Source organism: Channa argus, chromosome 4 (assembly GCF_033026475.1).
Source record: "Channa argus isolate prfri chromosome 4, Channa argus male v1.0, whole genome shotgun sequence".
NCBI lineage: Eukaryota > Metazoa > Chordata > Actinopteri > Anabantiformes > Channidae > Channa > Channa argus.
This window is the reverse complement of record NC_090200.1, coordinates 14,609,322-14,628,630: the sequence shown is the minus strand read 5'-3', so window position 1 is coordinate 14,628,630 and position 19,309 is coordinate 14,609,322. Positions and strand designations below refer to the sequence as shown.

At 40.6% G+C, this 19,309-nt stretch overlaps 1 protein-coding gene across 3 annotated transcripts in view; it reads right to left on the bottom strand.

Moving 5' to 3' along the window:
* Window positions 1-19,309, bottom strand: part of tmem266 (transmembrane protein 266) — a 24,270-nt gene extending 4,961 nt beyond the window's left edge. For 2 of the 3 annotated variants that reach the window (XR_010914179.1, XM_067501319.1), the window contains exons 1-7: window positions 18,697-19,309; window positions 17,225-17,333; window positions 11,304-11,492; window positions 2,552-2,706; window positions 1,238-1,311; window positions 310-366; window positions 22-160 (exon numbers count right to left, since the gene is read on the bottom strand). Coding sequence is in view for 2 of the 3 variants with exons in the window: in XM_067501319.1 (XP_067357420.1) it covers window positions 22-160; window positions 310-366; window positions 1,238-1,311; window positions 2,552-2,706; window positions 11,304-11,492; window positions 17,225-17,238 (628 nt within the window). In the remaining variant the exon portion in view is untranslated. The remainder of the gene's footprint in view (window positions 1-21; window positions 161-309; window positions 367-1,237; window positions 1,312-2,551; window positions 2,707-11,303; window positions 11,493-17,224; window positions 17,334-18,696) is intronic. The other variant, XM_067501321.1, reaches the window with a different exon arrangement.

The following is a 19,309-nucleotide window of genomic DNA, read 5'->3' as shown; positions in this document are numbered from 1 at the left end:
CGCAACCCCTCCTAGCCTCACCGTCAATGATCCTCTTGACCCTCCAGATACGCAGTGTGATGATGAGACCGATAGCATCCCAAGGGCTGCTGGGGCCGTTGGCCACTGTGGATGCCACCATGGGGGCCAGAGAGAGGACGATGACAGCTCCATCAAACACCTGAGAATATACCCATGTGCATGCAAACACACCTGATTACTCTTGTATGGGTAGTTTCCACAGTGCACAGTTGAGCTATGACATTGAAGGAATGACACTGCAGTGAAAGTGGCCCCAAGTTAGGACTAATGGGACCCGTGGGAGCTTACCTCTACTTTGTTCTCTATGTAATCCCATATCCCCAGCACCACAATCCTGAACACCGTCTGGGACAGGAAACACAAAGGGTAAAAATGGAGGAAAACAAGGACGGATAAACCGAGAGACACAGGATGATCAAGGTAAAGTAAATCAGTTAGTTATTCTAGTCTCAGAACTTGACGGAGGCATTTGTGAGTCACATTTCTTTAACAATTCTCTAAATCAACAATCGTATTACAATTATCCAAACAATTAAAGACATTGAGTTTGGCTCCTTTTGCTGACACACTGAGGGCTGCAGAGGGTAAACAGCTCTCTACTTTTCTTTTCTGCCATCATCTGACCCTCACCCTCAATTCAGATATTCAATGCTGCAAAGCTAAAGAAAACCCTCCCTGCTTTTTCCACTGCTTTTATTAATAAATTAAAATTCACATATATAAAAAAATAAATAAATAAATTGGTTTTGATAAAAAAAAGTTTGCAGTGGTGGTCATATATACAGAATTCAGACAAATGTGGCTAACTCTAAAGTTACTGGTTATCAATAGAGCATACTTGAAGGCACAAAATTATTTTAAACTAGTGACACATAGCTTTAAAGTGTTTGTGCTGTGGATCAATTGAATAACCCACAGGGGAACAACTGTTTCAGTTTGAACAGCAGCAGTTATGCATGTTATGTTTTAGTACAGATTTTAATAATTGAAGTTACGTGCAGCACCAATGCAGCTGTACACAAGTTCACTTCCACAAACCTAATCATGCTGTAACATAGGAAATGCAGTGTTTCAGTGTTGTTAGTGTTCTAATGAGTCTGTTTGTGAACTTTTAAAGCCCCCCCCCCATTCTGCACAACATAGCATTAATCGACAGCTGACTGCATCAGCTGTAAGTCAGACTGTTCTTGCGAGCGGACGGAAGACAGACACTCACCTCAGTGAAGAACACAGAGAGGATAGCCAGACTGATCCAATGGATGATGCTGGCAAACTGGAATGCATTATTAACTGTAGGGAACAAACAGAATAACTTGTTATTGTTTAAGGATGCTGAAGTTTGTGTGGCATCGTGTGTAACACTGACAAAGTGCAGAGATGTTTCAAAACACAAACACTTCTAAATTCCAAAGCCAACAGCATAAGTATAATCATAAATACAAATTCACCACATCCTTTAAGTGTACATGCATGTGTCTGTATCTTCCCATCTATTCATTAGGCTAAGTATGGAGAGCTTTAAACAGCATTCAGCTCTCAGCTGAAGCCTCTCTTCATGTGCCCCCATCTATCTTTGTGTTCAGTGATCTGTCAATCCATTCATCTTCTTCCAGTTGACCCCTTGCTCATCAACCAGCCAACACTGCATTGCCTGAATTCTCTGTCTGAAAATCTCCCTTTAACTATTTGTCTTACTTTTCCCACTCTTATCAGTCAGTCCCAGATGAGCAGTGAAGACTTGATGCATTTCAGTACTGGTGGAGCAACACACCCAGAAGGTCTGCTCGTCACTCGGCCCTCTGACATCAAACAGGGCTAGACCTCTGACCTTCCACTTATGATAGATAAGATTGTGTCCACCAGACCTCATGTAGATGTAGATAAAGGTGATATTGGGGTGACATGGGTCACACTGATATTTCAAACACCCGACGTTTGAGGAGTATTAATTGAAGGTTTATAGTGTGCAGATCATGAGTGATTATAGCCTCAGCCTCACGACACAGAATAGACCGTCAGTGACACAGATTCATCATACAACAGTCAAACTTCATGTGCATACGAGTATGTCTAATATATGAACAGACAGATTAGACCTTGTCACCAAAAGCACAAGGTCTAGTCTAATCTAAGAATAGTGAAGAGTGTAAAAAAAATTCATGTCCTATGGGATAATGGACATTTGTTTTTTGCACAAACATAAGAATGAGAACAGTGTGTTATTTTCTGACCATTATTTGCTGTGTAATATTCATTTTTGATTAAACCTTTTTGTTTTACTTTGAGAAATGTTTTTATATTTCATTCACTCTTGCTCCTATGCAAATTAAGGTCTTGTGAACTTACTCCTTTGTCTCACGCCTTAATGCGAGTGTACGTTTTGAACCAGGCATTTTCCTTTTCAAGAATGCTATTGCTAGACATGAACTAATAAGTATTACAAACAACCTTCCTTGGCTATTATGTCTTCAAAACCAATACCTTATCATTTTGATCATCTGAGCAGACACACAATAATGCTGATACTCACACTGCAACAGCTTGGTGTCTATGAGAAGCTCCAGGGTCAGCAGCACCACCACCACAATGACACAAGCCACCAGGAAGCAGTTGAAGCCGGCCGACAGCAGACACACCTGCCACAGCGCTGCCCTTCTCCCACAGCAGGGCTTCAGCCAGTTGGACCTGAGGAGGGGGACAAAGAAGGGAAGAAGACTGTGTGTGGAAAGATAGATGGTGGAACTTGTTGTGGTATTTTAAAATTTAACAGTGGTAAAGAGTGTAAACAACCAGCCAGCTGGAAGGTCAAATCATTACTGTAAGACCAAAAACACCAAAATACACAAATCATGAGATGTTTTCAAGCTTACCCAGTTTTGAGTCAGCATGCTTTCAAATATTTTTCAGCAGAGGGCACTATTCTGCAGACAAATGCTGAAATGAATTTACACTATTAAATTTCATGTGAAGCATAAATGCATGATCCACTGGCACTGGGATTATATATTAGGATGAAATAATTCTGTCCTCGAATTCACTAGTGTCATTACTTCTTTGCCCCATTTTCTCATGTCTTCATAAAGTGATTCATTTTTTTCCTTTTCTGCCTTTCGTGTTTGGAGCGATCAGAGCCTCTTACACAGAATTCTCATTCCCTCTGCTGCACTGGGTGATGGGGCAGGTCTCTGGGTAAAACTGGTGTGCTAACAAACTGATTAGTGCTTAGCTCACTTGCACTCCTCAGGCCGTCAGCATGATGGAGTTCTCCTGGCATGACAGGTTACATGTGTAACCTCTGGAGTCACAAACAGCCAAAAGTATAAGTTCTTAACTATGACAATGCCTTTATCTGATGGCTCACACCTTTGTGTCTGGCTCGTATTGAGACAGCATCAAACTGAAATATTGGGATCCTTCATAAATTCTGATCCCAGAATCAGTGTGTCATGTTCTATATGCTGTCATTCCTACTAGTGGTTTAGCAGCCACTTTTTCATGTATCTTCCTCCACATTGCTATTTATCTTTCATTAGTTTTGAGTGTGTTGGTATCCCTGGTGTCCTTGCTACTTGTCCATTGTACATTGTGTCTGAAGATGCGAGTGTCAGACCTGCCTTAAATCCATTTCTACTCTATACTCCAACTTCCTCCTGAGACTCCTGGGGATTTATGGTCAGTAAATAATGACAAATCACCAGGAGGCACACAGGGCTTTCCCTTCCTGACACAGCTCTGCATTCCATGCACACGGTTCTCAGATGTAATCTCAGAAATACACACAAAAATGAGTGTGTGTGTGTGTTTCTGTGTGTGTGTGTGTGTGTGTGTGTGTGTGGGGGGGGGGGGGGGGGGGGGGTCATTTCTGGAGGCAACACTGAGAAAGGCAGTATGTTCATTCTAAAATAGCAGCTATCCATTGTCACCTGTCCCCCATAGGACGAAAGCTGAGAGCAATGTCTGTCAGAGGACAGGAGAGGATGCAATTTATTCTACCCTCTTCAGCTCGGAACGAAACAGGTAAGTATGAGGACGAAGCATGGTGCAGCCAGTTCAAAGGCACCGGGATTCACCCAACAGTGAATAGGAGAGAGAGAGCCAAAGAGGGAGGGGGGGTGGGAGAAGGAAGAATGAGAAAGAAAAAACTAAGAAAGATGCTGACTGTGTTAAAGCATAATTCCAATTTATTATAATTTGAGTGTTTTTTGAGCTTTGGCCACCATTGGCATTGGTAATAATAGGACTCTACTCACCAAGTTACTTAAATGCTGTGATTTATCAACAGGGCAAAAAAACGGATTAACTACATTATTGCTGCTGACTATGTTATCAGTTGACTGAATGGGTAGTTGTCTAACCTACATGTGAAAGTGAAAACACAGTCGAACTGCATAACTCTCCTTTAAACCGTCCATTTTAAAAATCTATTGCATTTTACTGAATTACTTTTTGGTGCAATAGTGACCTGCATTTGTGCATCCAGAGGTGATCATTGCCATTTTGCCCATGATTATTTCTGCTATTAACCACTAAAAAAGTCCAGTTTTTAACTTGTTCTCTTGTTTAATGGGCAGTGCAATGTAGTAGCAGTGAAAGCCTTAGCTATAAAAAATGATATCTAATAAAATAGCATTATCCTGTGAGGGGTAAACGACACTGGGGACCCTAGTGATTAGTGTGTTTGCAGGAGTAGTTGAACCTGATGTAACTATACAGCTACACATCCCCTCTCATTTCTTCACCAGGGACAGAAGGCAAGGTGGAAGTCAGCCACACTGTGTCAATGCTCTTCCAGAGGGTAACTGGTGCACTCCACAGCAACCCTCTGTACCAGCAAATGCCAGCAGATTAGGAGCTCAACACCTGGGGTGAGAAAGAGGTGGTGAAGGATAATGATATCATTAGCAGATACCATGGAGACTTTTCCCAGCACCAATCTGTTCCCAAAGAAACAATGTCAAACCCCATCTGCCAGTGGATGAGAGCCAAGTAGAATAAACATTTACCTAATGATACCGCTAACACGCAGTCACCGGACATTTCTGGACTATTAGTGAGCAGCCCACACTCCAAGAGACGCCTCACTTACCTTAAGTATTGAAAAGCATGATTTAACTGGTACAATGTGAAATCGTAATTCATTCAGACTTCTCCCACAAGCCAAGCAGAAAAGGTATTAATTTAATAAACCTGTAAAGAAAAACCATGTCTGGAAGCAGAGTGAATGGCAGTGATGGATTACTCCAAGCTCAGAAACTTAATTTTCGGGAAATCACTTTAAACCTTAAACGCCAAAGACCTGAAGTATTTATACGGATGTGAGGCCATTTCAGCGGTGGAGTGAGCCAAAAAACAAAACCATGTCACTTTCTTCCATTGTCACGCTAGGTTCAGATCAATTGGGCCAATACCACAAAAGATGCTTTTGCAGGCATGAACAAACCATCACATGCTGTACACTTCTAAGTACACTGTGGAGGCAATTAGACTTCCAGGTTCACAAAGACACAGTGGTAACACACTGAGAGAACATCAAGAGTGAGGGGTTTAGATCATGAGGCTGATTAATATGTACATGATGCTGGCTGTAAGAGCTCTAGCAGCAGAGTGATCAGAAAGGACAGAGCACACAGGAAGGTGGCTGATCTCTCTGTTAGAGTTCATTTATACAGGCAGGACATAGCTTTTGGTGTAGCTCCAGCGAAGTAACTCTCACTAAGGTGGGGAGCCCATCACAAGGAACATATCCTTCATTATACTGTCTCTTGTAATTGAGACAGGATAAAATACGATGTAAACTCATTAGATACAAGTTAAATGGAAGTTAAATCAGAGGGATGGTGCTGTCCCACTGCCCGTGTGCGTTTGTGAGTTAAAAACAAGGGCTGAAAAGGGTCAAATTAACTAATGAGTCTGAGACTCTATCAACTTCTCTGAGCTACTGATTTCAACACACACACATAAACACACACAGACCAATGAAAAGCAGCACTAACCCCTCTGACGAAATGTTTGCAAAGGAAAGCCTAAAATAGCATTGCCCTGAATGACTTGCACTGCTGTTCCAGTCCTTTAAATAAATGATTGGAAATTTTTGATTGATGTCTTGATTGCACATTTACAATAGAGTCATTTTGTTCTGCAGAAACCTCCAGCGCATTAGGGTATATACCTGTGGCATCTGGCCCACAATTACATTTGCTTTTGCAACCATTATTCATTCCATAATTAAATTTTTTTTTAAGGCAGCCAGTCAATGGCGAAGACTCCAATGACTGTGCCTGACATCCACTCATTTATTCATGCACACCTGGGAACTGCGCTTTTGTTGAATTTGTCAATTTTAAAAAAAAACTTTGGACTGTGAATCAATGCCTATTTAGGTTATGGCCTGCTCAAAACTAGAGCTATGGTCTATTTAATGATTTGTCAGTTAGTCGACCAAAAATTAGCAGTGGAACTATTTTCATGACTGAATAATGGAGTCATTTTTCAAACTACTGAAAAGATCTGTGTTGGATCAAAACTTTGGTCTATAATTAAATTTGCTGGAAGCTGAGAGTGCAGTTTTCTGTTAATTTTTTATGTGTTTTTGCATTTGGTCTGCTTTGTGGTCCAGCACTTGCAGTTTGTTCAGATGTGCAGGCCTTTCTTTGTGTCTGCTTTGACCAAAAAAATTAAAAGGGAACCATTTTTATGACTGAATAATGGAGTAATTTGTGAAGCAAAAATGACAAAATTTAGTGTTTGTAGCTTCTCTAATGGTGTCTATATTTGGGTAGTAACTGTGTTTAGGACTGTTGGTTTGAGAAAATTTAGAAAATGAGTGACAGGTTTAGTGATAATAAAAATAATTATTAGTTACAAGCCTAGTCTAAGATGTGAGTAGTTCACATATTTCACAATATTCCCTTTTTAGATTGATTATTTGAAGATATTCTGGAGGCTTGAACATTTTAAGCTTAAGTATCCAGAACTGAAGTCGCACAATTATAAAAATTCTCTACAAAAAAGTAGATATAATTTTGGTTAATTTAAATGCATTCTTACTGTATTTATTTTGTAATCTGATAGAGCATTCTGACTTTGTGTTGTGAATAATTACTTTAATAAGTCTGTTTGGTGATTAAAAGTTTTAAATGATTATATCCTTGGTATTTTATTTCATGTAGATAATTATTTTTGACAGACTACGTTTGCCATTTCGAAATAGCAGACATCTCATGACCCTTGTTCACTGCCAAAGGGATTGTGAACACTTTTTTTAAGCTGAGGACATCTTTATCATAAGGGACAATGTCAGATACTACTCCTGCAACCTTTTAAAATGATAATACCCAACTCAGGTTTTCTGTCTCCTCTGTCTGCACTGATAACTACATAGCCCTGTGCTACCTCCACTATAAACGTCAACCAATTCACACCAATCTGCTGAACTCAGCTGGCTCAGGCAGAGGAAAATGGACTACGACTGTGCGCCTGCAGGGCTACTGAACAGTAGAGATTGGAGGACTTCATCCTATTTAGCTGGTCTCTTTTATGCTAAACTTTCTCTGAATACCTGTAGAGCCATTTCATTTAATTACCAATAAATGTTTTTATTTATGTTTTACCAAAGAGCTTTTGGCTCTAGAAAAATCACAGGTGGGGCATCCACGCAAAATCCATAAGAAAACAAGAAATATGCCGACAGAACAACAAAAATTCTGTGTAACCACTGCTGAGTCATCATAGTGCATGGTATCGCCACCAATAAGGAGAAGAAACCCTTAGAAAGGACAACCTGCCAAGCAATAAATATGCAGAATGGAGTGAGGTTATCATAGGGGATCAATTGTACAAAGCTTCCATGTCTCATTGCTGTTAATCTTTTACTCACTTATGCCTGGGGATTTAGTAACACTTGCAGTAAATTAGCAAATCAAATGAAAATCCACGTGCTTGTATCCTTTCTGATTAGTAAGATGACATGTTTTTATCTTCTGTCTTACAATGCAGTTAGCTTTCTAGTTTGTTTCCAAATATATCATCTCTTCAGTATTTGTGTTCTACACCACAGCAGAACATACTATAGGGACTCGGAGCTGGTCTTAGCCAGAGGAACGGGCCACAGATACTAAGAAATGGAGATGGATGGGGCTCCATGTGCAGAGCAGCGACAAGCTGTCCCTGATAAATGGGTTTTCACCAGGACACTTGATCTTTCTCGCTCGCAGACTAAAAAGCAATATCACACTTTGCATGGTTGTGAATATTAACAAACCCTCAAACCCTGCACTCAAATGTCATCTATTGTGTCGCACATGGTGCCAGGCAAGCGAGCCAATTTGATGGAGAGGACTGTTCCTCTGTGTGTTTGATATGGAGTCCTGTTCTCTTTCCAGACATCCATCAACACAGAACAGGTATAGTATGGCTGTGGTTCCAAAGCCCAATGAAATATTGCTGCAGCCAACATTCATGCTGGAATCTGCCATCCTTCAAATTATGCCATCTTACTTCAACCTTGAGCATTATCCACATGGTTTTGGCTATGTGTATGACACACCGCTACGTCATTTTGACATTATGACACTATGCTAAATCAACTAACAACTGTGGCTGTCAACAGGTAACAGGCACAGGGTTGATACCACATGACTATTCACTATGGACAGATAAAATGAAGCCATTTCCTACTGATCTGCTGCTAGCAGCTTTGTGAAGGAACATGTGGAGGTGGGTCATCATATCTCCTCGAGTCCAAAGCGGCAGGTTGACCATATGAAACATCTGTCATTGCTGCAGCGCCTCACATCTCTCAGTCTGGAGATCAGCGGCATATACCACTGCTGCTATGAGCAGCAGACTGATCTAGGGAATGATAACCCAGGACAGGAGTAGCACAGTCAGGTTCTCCAGGAGCCTGGGTTCCAATCTGTCTTTAGGTCAGGAAGAATGTCACTGGTGTACTGAGGTGTCAATAGGTATGCCATCCAAAAGGTAATCTGAAGAAAAGTAACCTCATTATCCTAAAATTTGTGTAGATGCAGACTAAAACGCACCTGAGACTCTTATTAGCATAGTAAAATTTGCAGAACCTACCAAATTTTTGCCACAGCGTAATTAAAATGTAGAAACAAAGCATGTAAGTTAAGTTCTTCATGGAAAAAATTTCAAAGGTGACTACCTACACCATTTCTGCTTAGCAAAGGTGGATTTGACATGTGTAATTGCCCACATCAGTTGAAGAGCCACGAGAAGCTGCCATGCAAGACTAAATGTGGAGCACTGGTTTGCAGAATCCAGATATCAAGATAAAACCTTTGACCACATCCTGATCTATTGACACTTTAATGTGAAATGACAATGCACCCACTAATGAGACTATTGGTGCCAGATATAAACAAAATTAAAATATAAATCATCTCAGAAATGGAGGGCAGCATGAGAAAATGTACTCATCTGATAATAACCAAAATCAAAGCATATAGCCAGTGCAACACCCGTAGTGAGATAGTGAAAATGTGTTTACATTGTTGTACGCAATCCTTTACACAGAGCTATAATTAAAACTCTTTCTAACTATAAATATACTATATATAAGCCTAATAAAGAAGACAAATAGCTTAATGAGCTGATCAGTCAGGTCTCTAATATAATATAATAATTGCCTTTGATAGTAAGGATTATTAAGTCTGTCAGCATACAACACATCCCACCTTTGTGTCATTCCTCTGATGTTATACACATGACTCACAAAGGTGGTGAGAACCTGTGACGACAAGCTAGCTCTGTTGATTTTTCCGAGAGCAGTTCCAAATAAGTAATGTGTGTATGAAACTGTGACGACAGGCATGCCTTGGAATGCTTGTGACCTGAAAATCTGGAATTCCAATCTAAAAAGCTCATCAAATACACTGTAACACACACGGGTGACAGTTTGCTGTGTTTTAATAGCCTGTGTTTTAATATACTTGGATACTGAGAAGGAGGCCTCCTGAACCAAATACAAAAACTTTACTTTTAACAACTAGTAAATACATAAATTTACCTTGGCTAATTTGGCAAAGATCCAAGACGCTGGCATTGGATTACTTTTATAACGCATTGAAGTCCAAAACTCATGGGATCATGGTGTCATATGGTGCCATATGAGAGTGCCCACTGTGATCCTAGTTGTGCTAGGCTGCCAAATCCTGCCCTCTGCTGTGACAGTGCCATGAGAAGGTTTTCTGTCCTTTAACCGAGAGAAAAAAAATATATGAGCGAGGATGAGAGTGTGGGTGTTTGGGACATAATCCATCTGTCTCTGCCCTCTGTCTCAGAGAGCCATCAGCTCAGACTGGGCCCCGACCAGGCAACGTCCAGCAGAATGTGGTCAGTTGACACACTAGGGCTTGGATGGCGAAATGCCGAATGCACTAATTAAGCTTATGCTGTTTGTTGACTTTCTCTGCATGGATGCCAGCATAGCAGCATGCCAAGGGGTTGTGAGTCACACTTCCTGAGCGGAGAGCCATGGACATTTGCTACAGGGTGCTCTAGGTGGGGTGTGTCCTGTCCTGAGAGTACTGGGCCAGCAGCATGGTGATATGATGATAAGAAAACAACACAAACCCAGGATCAGCTGGGCTCACGGAAAGAAACGGCAGCACCACCGAGCTCTGACATTTCATGGAAGCTATGGTCCACCAGCACTCTTTGTTTTCTGCCAGAAATCGACGTTAAGAACAGAAATCAATCTGGCAGTAAAAACATGCTGTGTCATTGAGCTGAAATGAACACATCAGTAGAGACATTGTCCATTTAACATGGTGACACTAATAAATTCATCAGCGAATATCCTTGACTCGTGGACTCTCATATAAAATAAGGGGTGATTCAATACACCAGGTGTGATTACCATGTGCAATAACAAGCAATGGAAAGATTGACGGCGGAGCTTTTCTCTGCTGGGGGAAGATTATAGATTGTAGTAATTGCAATTCTGCCTTAATTATGGATGTAGCACTTTGAAGCAGCAAGCACAGACAATGTCTCTGACACCATAAGTCTAGTATCTGATAGAAAGCATCAATCAACATGTAATTACAATTTGAGACTTTTAGTATATAAATTAATTGCAGAAATAATTCACGAATAATCATACAACTAATTTATTTTAGGAGCTTTAAAAATGATCTTCATATTGACTGAACTGGTTATTCATCAGTGCAGCCAAACCATGAGTACTTTAGAAATCGTGTTATAGACTGTCATGTAAAAACTGAAAGTGAAGGAATGTTTGGATATGTGGGATGTACCCGTCTCTGTTGTCCTCTTCATCTGGGTTTGAAATGAGTTGGGATCCAGCGAGGGATATGTCCAGCGCAGCCAAAGGCAAATCTCTGTAGGCGAAGCTGACCAGCTGGACAGGGGCCATGCACTGGTTGTCTTCCTCCACCTGCTGGGAGATCACCTCCAACTCTGAGGCTCCAGCCTGGGAAACAATACTGTGACACACACACACACACACACACACACACACACACACACACACACACACACACACACACACACACACACACACACACACACACACACACACACACACACAGAGAGATTCATGGGTGGTCTTGCATATTTAAGCCCATCATATCTAAAAGGTCATCCCCTTTGGATTTGTGTGAGGTTTACATCGAAACATTGCAGAGCAGGATGCATGAAAGTGTGATGTTGATTTAAATTAGCCCATCCACCATCCACCTGCTTCTAAAAGGCTCCAAGTAGCAAAGTGTGATAATAACTGTTGGGTCTGTGCCTAATTTTGATGAATGAAAATGCAAACATGGTGTGAAACTTCTTGTTTCTAGTCTACACAAGGTCATAGTTACCTGGCAGGCCATATAGAGTTATGCAATAAAGAAAGTCCTAAAGCACAACACGAATGGAAATTTGTATCCCACATCATATATTGTAGCAATATTAACTGTTTATTCGCCAAAACACACTAGTATCAAATAATTTGTATTCAGACATTTGGAGTTGGTCCCCAATTTTTTTTAAATACAGACTGAAAATCCGAACTAGGATCCTGTTGAGAGGAGCATCGTTTACAATGAACCAAATAGACTTGTTGCTATTGTGCAATCAAGTACATTCAAATTGGTCTCAATTTATATAAAAATAAAAAAAAAAACTCTGGAATTACCTAAAGAAAATAAACCAAAAAGGTTCCACTGAAACTTTATTCAAGTTTCCATTTGACAGAATACTAAAATTATCGTAAAGTAGAAATAATAGTAGTCATAATTATATACTTAAGAAAATGATTAGTTACAAATAGAGTTATTAAAGTATAAATTTGATTAATTACAGGACAAAAACTTTTTATCCACTGTGATTTCTAAGAGAGGTTAACTCTATTTGGCAGACACAGACAAAGCTATTGGTCATTTTATCTGCCAAGAGGTCTTAAAATTTAAATATGTAGGGAGGACTGTGATCCTTCAAGCTCAGCCAATAGCAGACAAGGAGAGGTCACCCTGGAACAGGAGTCTCATATGGCTTGGCAGCCCTCCCAGTGCAGCCAGTGTGGAGACATCAATAACTCCATTGCTTAACTGTGGAGGAAGCCATTGATTAAAAGATACAGGGCGCAAAGTCATTGGGTTGGTGAATTGTACAACCTCTAGGCTGGAGGTGAAACAGTGTGGGAGGAAACAGTTATTAAAAGCTCACTGAGCAGACCCACCTTGCTGTTAAATGTTAGGCAGGCCTGCAAAAAAAACTAGTTCTTTTGTCCTGTCTTGACTAAGTGTTTTTTAATTGAAAGGTATCACCAGAGCTACCTTGTTATGACATCACACAACAAGGCTATGCGACCCACACTTTTATTATAATTACTTACAACATAAAACACCTTTCTCTGCATAACTTTACAGTATATATTTTATCCTTTTACCATGCAAGTTGTGCTGCTCTAGTTGTGTTGTTTTACTTGAGGGTCAAAATCCCACATATACATTCTTGCCACAAAAAACACGTGCACATCCCAGTGTGATCTGGGGACTTGGCACCTCTGATCAACAGCAACAAGGACACTAATCAGTCATGACAGACACAAACTGTTTAGTGCATCAAAATCACATTTCCAGACAATCCCAGAGCAGGCCAGGAGCTATTATGTGCAGAGCCCAGTGGAGTGGCTGGTTGCCATCCCAGAGAGGGAGTAGAGGTTTCACGTCTGAACACGCTGCTCTGCCAGAAGCAAGCCAAAGGCTGGGATCTTTTCAGAGGTGATTTTAGCAAATACCACATGGAAGGAAAAAAGTTAATGTGAAGCGTGCATGGGTTAGGGGAAAATCCAGTACCCATACAAGTAACACCCAAACAGCACACAGATCATGCACTTCCACCAGCTACGGTTTCTAAATGTTGATGTGGTTTTGTTTAACGTAACACATCTTAAGGTACTTTGACTACTACATTATATAGCAAACTACAAAAAATAAACCAGCTATAGCTTCATCTATTGAGGACTGAAATTGCACTACTGCTTTTGATTTTAAGGGTATGAAGATATAAAACTATGTTTTTCAGAAATTTGTAATTAAGAATAAATATCAGTTTGTGTAATAGAGAGTGTTGTAGTTTTTTAACCCAATTGGTGTTTTCAGGTGGTCTATTTGGTGTTTCTGACTAATAATAGCCAGCGATAGGCTCTACAGTTAGTTCCCTCCAGCATTTTCAAATCACATTACTATTCTGTCACATGAAAAGAATAGCTATAACAAAAATTGTGTGTGAATTGTTTTCTGTCTGTGTATGTGTCTCTGTGTTGGCCCTGAGATAGTCTGCCGGCCTGTGTGTACCCTGCCTCTCACCCTATGACAGCTGGGATAGGCTCCAGCCTCTCCAGCCCCCTAAACAGGACAAGCAGTTACAGAAAATGCATGGATGGATGGATGGAAATTGTATCATCATGTTAAGATTATTAACATTTTCAGTGATTTCCATGACTCCTTTCATTTCAGTCACAACAAGGAATAACCAAAAAGCACCATCCATACATAGATTCCAGTGACATGTTTTTTCAAAATCGCCTGTTTACACTTTGACATGTTCAATACAAACACTTCTTGGCAAGACTCAGTGATTCAGTAGATCTGGTGTTTAAGTGGATCTTCGGACTAACCTCTGTGTGAACACCACTAAAGTGCAATACGACATTACAAAAAGTATTCCGACCTCTTCACTCATGACAAATTTTGTGGCATTGTAAATTTATCTAAAAGGGAAAAAAATGCATGTATTCCAATTAATCTACACACAACAACCCATAATGAAATTTAAATAAAGTCAGACAATTCATACTGATTGTAAATAAACTAACTTTATAATTCCCTTATGAGGTGATTTTTTATTTTGGAGCGACACCTTTTGTACCTAATTTTCTAACTATCATCCATGCACAAAATGGATGTTTAAATGACGAAAAATATTAGAAATGAATATGTTATAGGGCTGTAGCTGAGGCCCTGTGAGAGTGCATCAGGCCATTGTGTTAAAATTAGAGTAAAACCATTTGATTTGATAGTTATTTTATTCTGTTTTTAAATGTCAGTATATGCTACATGCCTCATGAATGTGTTAAAGTTATATTATTTTGTATTTTATGTCACTTTTTAAAAATGTAGTTAAACAGATTCAAATCTGAGATAAGTTTAAGATGGCTGACATCAAAGTTTTAGTTTGAATTGTATTGGTAGGTAATCATTTTTTGGTTCAGAACTAGCTATGGCTGAGTGGGCTTCACTTTCACATTGGCTGTGAAACTGTAGCTGACATATCCTATAGCACAGCACTCAGCCTTCTACACACATGGGGTGTGTCATGTTTCCGTGGATAAATAACTGTTAATATAAGTACATTCACACCAAACAGCTTATGATTGTTATAAGGCTGTACAATTCTAAAAACAGACAAAGAAGAACAATCAAATGGAGAATAATATAGCTATTCTATAAAAAGTGACTGATGCCTTTCACTCCATATTTGAAATCACCTTATTGGGGTAATATATTCAGTGCTTCTGTCACTTCAGTGAGGTTTAAAGTGCTGCCTCAGCATGAACTGATGGTTTGCAGAGGGCATTGATATCATTGTCATTCTAAGTGCTCATTGCCACGGTATTTCTGGCCAGCTGTCTACAACCCATCTGTTCTGTCTTACTGCCCACTAAGTTTGTATACTGACACTTGGCTACTCCTTGGCGATTCACTCTCCCGATATCCTCAGGAAAGTGGAACCAATGTGCCAAATCACTTATATAGGCATTGGCCACATTTACCAGCAGTAGCAGCAGCCTTAACACAAGCTCCTGACACTATGGAACAATTTATAATATCAGCTCTATTAGGCACCGCTTGCTTTTTTAGGGTCCAAGAGGAAACTACAGCTGTTGATAACAATGAAGAGTGAAGTTGTTATGTTGGTCTTTGAAAACTTTTACTTAACTGTATATAGAAAAAATGAGTCAGCCTTGCATCCACAGTTGACCGTCCTTATTGCCTCAGTTAGTGGAAAAAGACCAGAATGCTAGAGACATTCAGGTTTCCTCTCCAGACATTTTAACAACAGAGGCGAACAAAAGCAGGTGCAATCAACAAATCTTATTTGTCTGTCCTGTCTCTGGCACTTAGGCCCAAGTCCATTCATTTTAAATTATTTTTTTCATTTGTTTATGTCTCAGGGACATTTACAACTGAAGATTGTTACCCACAGGCAACCAATGCTGTACTTAGAGGCATAGTGACTAAATGTATCATCAAGAAAGGCTTTTTAAAGGATTTCATTGATACATTTACATTTATATTTAATATTAACATACGATGTGCTTAAAATTAGAGCTGAAATTTTAAGTTTGAACAAAAGACAAAAGAATGATGAGATAAATATAGACCATAGTTCCTTAAGCGGAACTGCTAATCAGTGGACTTGATTCGGGTGATTGGAGAGAGGGCTTCATCATGCTGATAAACTAAAAACAGCGTGGTACTGGATCACATGATGCTGAGGTAAGGTGCAGTAAATGTTAACTGACCTGTTTCAAAGCCCCCGGTAAACCACCTTGTATTCACTTTTTGTGTGCTGAAAATACACAATTTACTAGAAGCAGAGGATGAGCTCTGTATCTACTTCAGTAACTTTTGGGCTAATATTTTTCAGTTTTCACTTTCTTTTACAGACTGTTAATTGAATGAGAACATGCAGTTTGTAGACATAAAATGTTCTGACAATTTATATAATAAATTAAGTAAAATATGTAAAGCAAAATCCCTTTGAATTGTTATATTTGAAGTGTAGTGTTTTCCCTATCCTGCCTCCCACAGAGCTGACATGAAAACAGTGGGAGAGAGAGAGAGAGAGAGAGAGAGAGAGAGAGAGAGAGAGAGAGAGAGAGAGAGAGAGAGAGAGAGAGAGAGAGAGAGAGAGAGGGGGAGAGAGAGAGAGAGAGGATTTACAGCACACAGTCTAAGAGAGCAGGAGTGAAAATAACTCCAAAGACCTTTCTCTTGATGGCATGAGTTTCCCATCTGTCACTTTACAGAGAGTCAGGGGGATTCAGCAGTATTAAATCAGGCCTTTGTTTGTACTACTAGCCAGTCACACGTTCTCCATTTGGTTACAATGGGACCCAGTAATCAACCATCAACAGCACTAATCTGGTTACTGGAAACAGCAGTCTCAGCAGAAACCTGTGCCCTTAACCAGGAGATGCAGCTGACTGAACCCATTGTGTATTCACACCCCACTCCACTCCACATCACTCTGCTCCAGTCCCCTGCTCCCTCAGTCTTCCCTTCTCTTAGCCCCAACCCTGGCTGTCATCAGCATGCAGGGGCTGTCTCGAGGACCACACACAGAGTAATTATTAATAAGAGAAGATGACAAGTGAACATCCCTCCTGAATGCTAAGAGATGCCACTGGAGACTGGAGATGGCCGTCTGCTGTCCCTTACTCTCAAAGATGTTGGACAAGGCTGAGCTCCGCTTTCCCCCTGATCCGTCTTCAAAGTCATTCACAGGAGGGGCACGAGAATATTCAGGTCCCATTCTGCTAATCATATCCTATCACACTGAGATGCCCTTCCCCAAAGACTATGCTTTCATAAACAGAGATTTAACATTTTACATTCTCTCAGACATGGTCTCAAACAAGACTCTAGGTAGTGTCACTTACTGGGGGTCACTCATGTTGAAGTCTTGCTGTTGCAAGTAGACATCCACAATAAAGAACTCCAAGTGTGAAAAGTGATTTCACCACTGCAGAGACCGGGCTCCAAGCACACCTAGAGAAAATACAATAGAAAAGAACAACATTAATACTACATGGTAAATCAATGGGTGAAATCCAGTTTCATCAGGACTTTCCATGCAGCTCTGTAACAGCAACTTACATACATTATTATGGGGTGACTGTTTTGCCAAGTGCTATTTGGTCAAGAATGAACATTTATCTCAAAATCAGGAAATAGTCAGAGTATATGAAGTTGAGTTACATGACATGCATGTGCTTATCCGTTTCCTGAAGGCAACCTGTCCTAACTTCAGCTTTAGCTAAGCTCTACTCAACTCTTTTCCTGGGGAGCACTAAACTGTAATGGATTTTAAATCTCCTTCGATATACGCCCCGCTCTGTGAATCAGGGGCTGAGGAACATCACACCTCTTGCATAGCAAGTACAGCAGGATGCTAGGTCTTTGTGCCACAGGATAGAGAGCCATTGATGTTTATATCCGTTCAGTGAAAGCCCACTTCAGTTGGTTTGCAGGGGAAAGACATGACATGACCAGTTGGGAAAGTCACACACATACAAACGGCCTTCACATGAGACATTGAATATTGGTAAATAGCCACAGCAAATAACTATAATGATGAAATAAGACGTTGACAAATATTGCACATGCGTGTTGTTGTCCACAAGCCTTATAATTTACTAAAATAAATTACTGATAAAAGAAAGTGACAGGGAGAGGTGAGGAGTCAGCATTCACAGCCACAACAGACCACAGCAGAGCAATGTAGTGAAGCACAGCAGATTAAACTCCACTCAGGATAAATCAGCCCAGGTCATTCAAGGGCTAGGAGTGATATTGTTTTACTGCAGCACCCCCAAAATGTTGTCTGTAACATAATACTCAGGAAAAAAAATACTCCCCCCCCCCCAAAAAAAAAAAACAAAAACAAAAACAAAACATCTCTGGCCATAAGATGTGCAGAAAGCATTGATGCATTTCTAAAATACCTAACAATGTCTCTCTCTTTTCAAGTGGGGCCAAAGGTTTGTGCACTTATAGGGAAGATTCACTGCATATTGACTGTACTTGAGCAGATCACTGTATCAGAGAAGCTGGATTTTGAGTCGCTACCATAAGTACAGTGTCTTCCTCAGTGGAGGCGATGGTCCACACAAAGGCAGCTTTCACTAAACTAGCACTGTGCGCTATTCTGCTTTTAACTTAAGAAACATGCATTTACAACCATTTCCCACTCGTAGCTGAACACTTACAGTGTTGTTAACAATTTATCACCGTGCGACTCAAAGGCCATGCTGTCCCCGTCTTGAACATGTTTAAACCATCACAAATGCACCATCTACCCTAAGCTTTAAATTATACACTGACGGGACGAGAAGCACAAAGACACACAAACCTCTTGCGTTTTCCTGCTCTACATTGTGTAAAGTGTGGTCGTGACTCCTTTGCCCTCGCAGTGATGATGGTAATATCATCCTCATCGCCGATGATGATGATGATGATGGTGATGATGATCAGTGTGAGGGAAGCTCGGATCCTGCTCTGTGTAGGCTGCAATTCCCCTTAAATCTGCGTTGGCCGAGCACCCGTATGGCCTCACAGAGGAAAGCGAACGACGAAAACACCTACTCCAGACTGAAAGCACCATCCTTCACTGGAGACGACGTGGTGGTCACCGAATCAGGAGGATAACGACATGTTAGGACGGATGCAAAATGTCTTATCAGGGCTTCCCCCACAGTCACACCAGGGACTCCATGTGCCCGATAATAGGAAGAGGTTCACGACCGGGAGCTGTCCAGGTGCTGAAAACAGGAATTCCAGCGGCTACAGCTGTGTGACGAGCGGTGCCACCAACCCGGGGAAAACCAGGCTGGGTTTAAAAAACAAAACAAAACAAAACGCACACACATTCATGACAAGCAAAGCTCATAATTAGTCTGTTTTTAAATGAACGCGCAGGAGCCTGCAGATTTTCCTCTTTCCATGTCGCCCTAGAAGCGTCGACG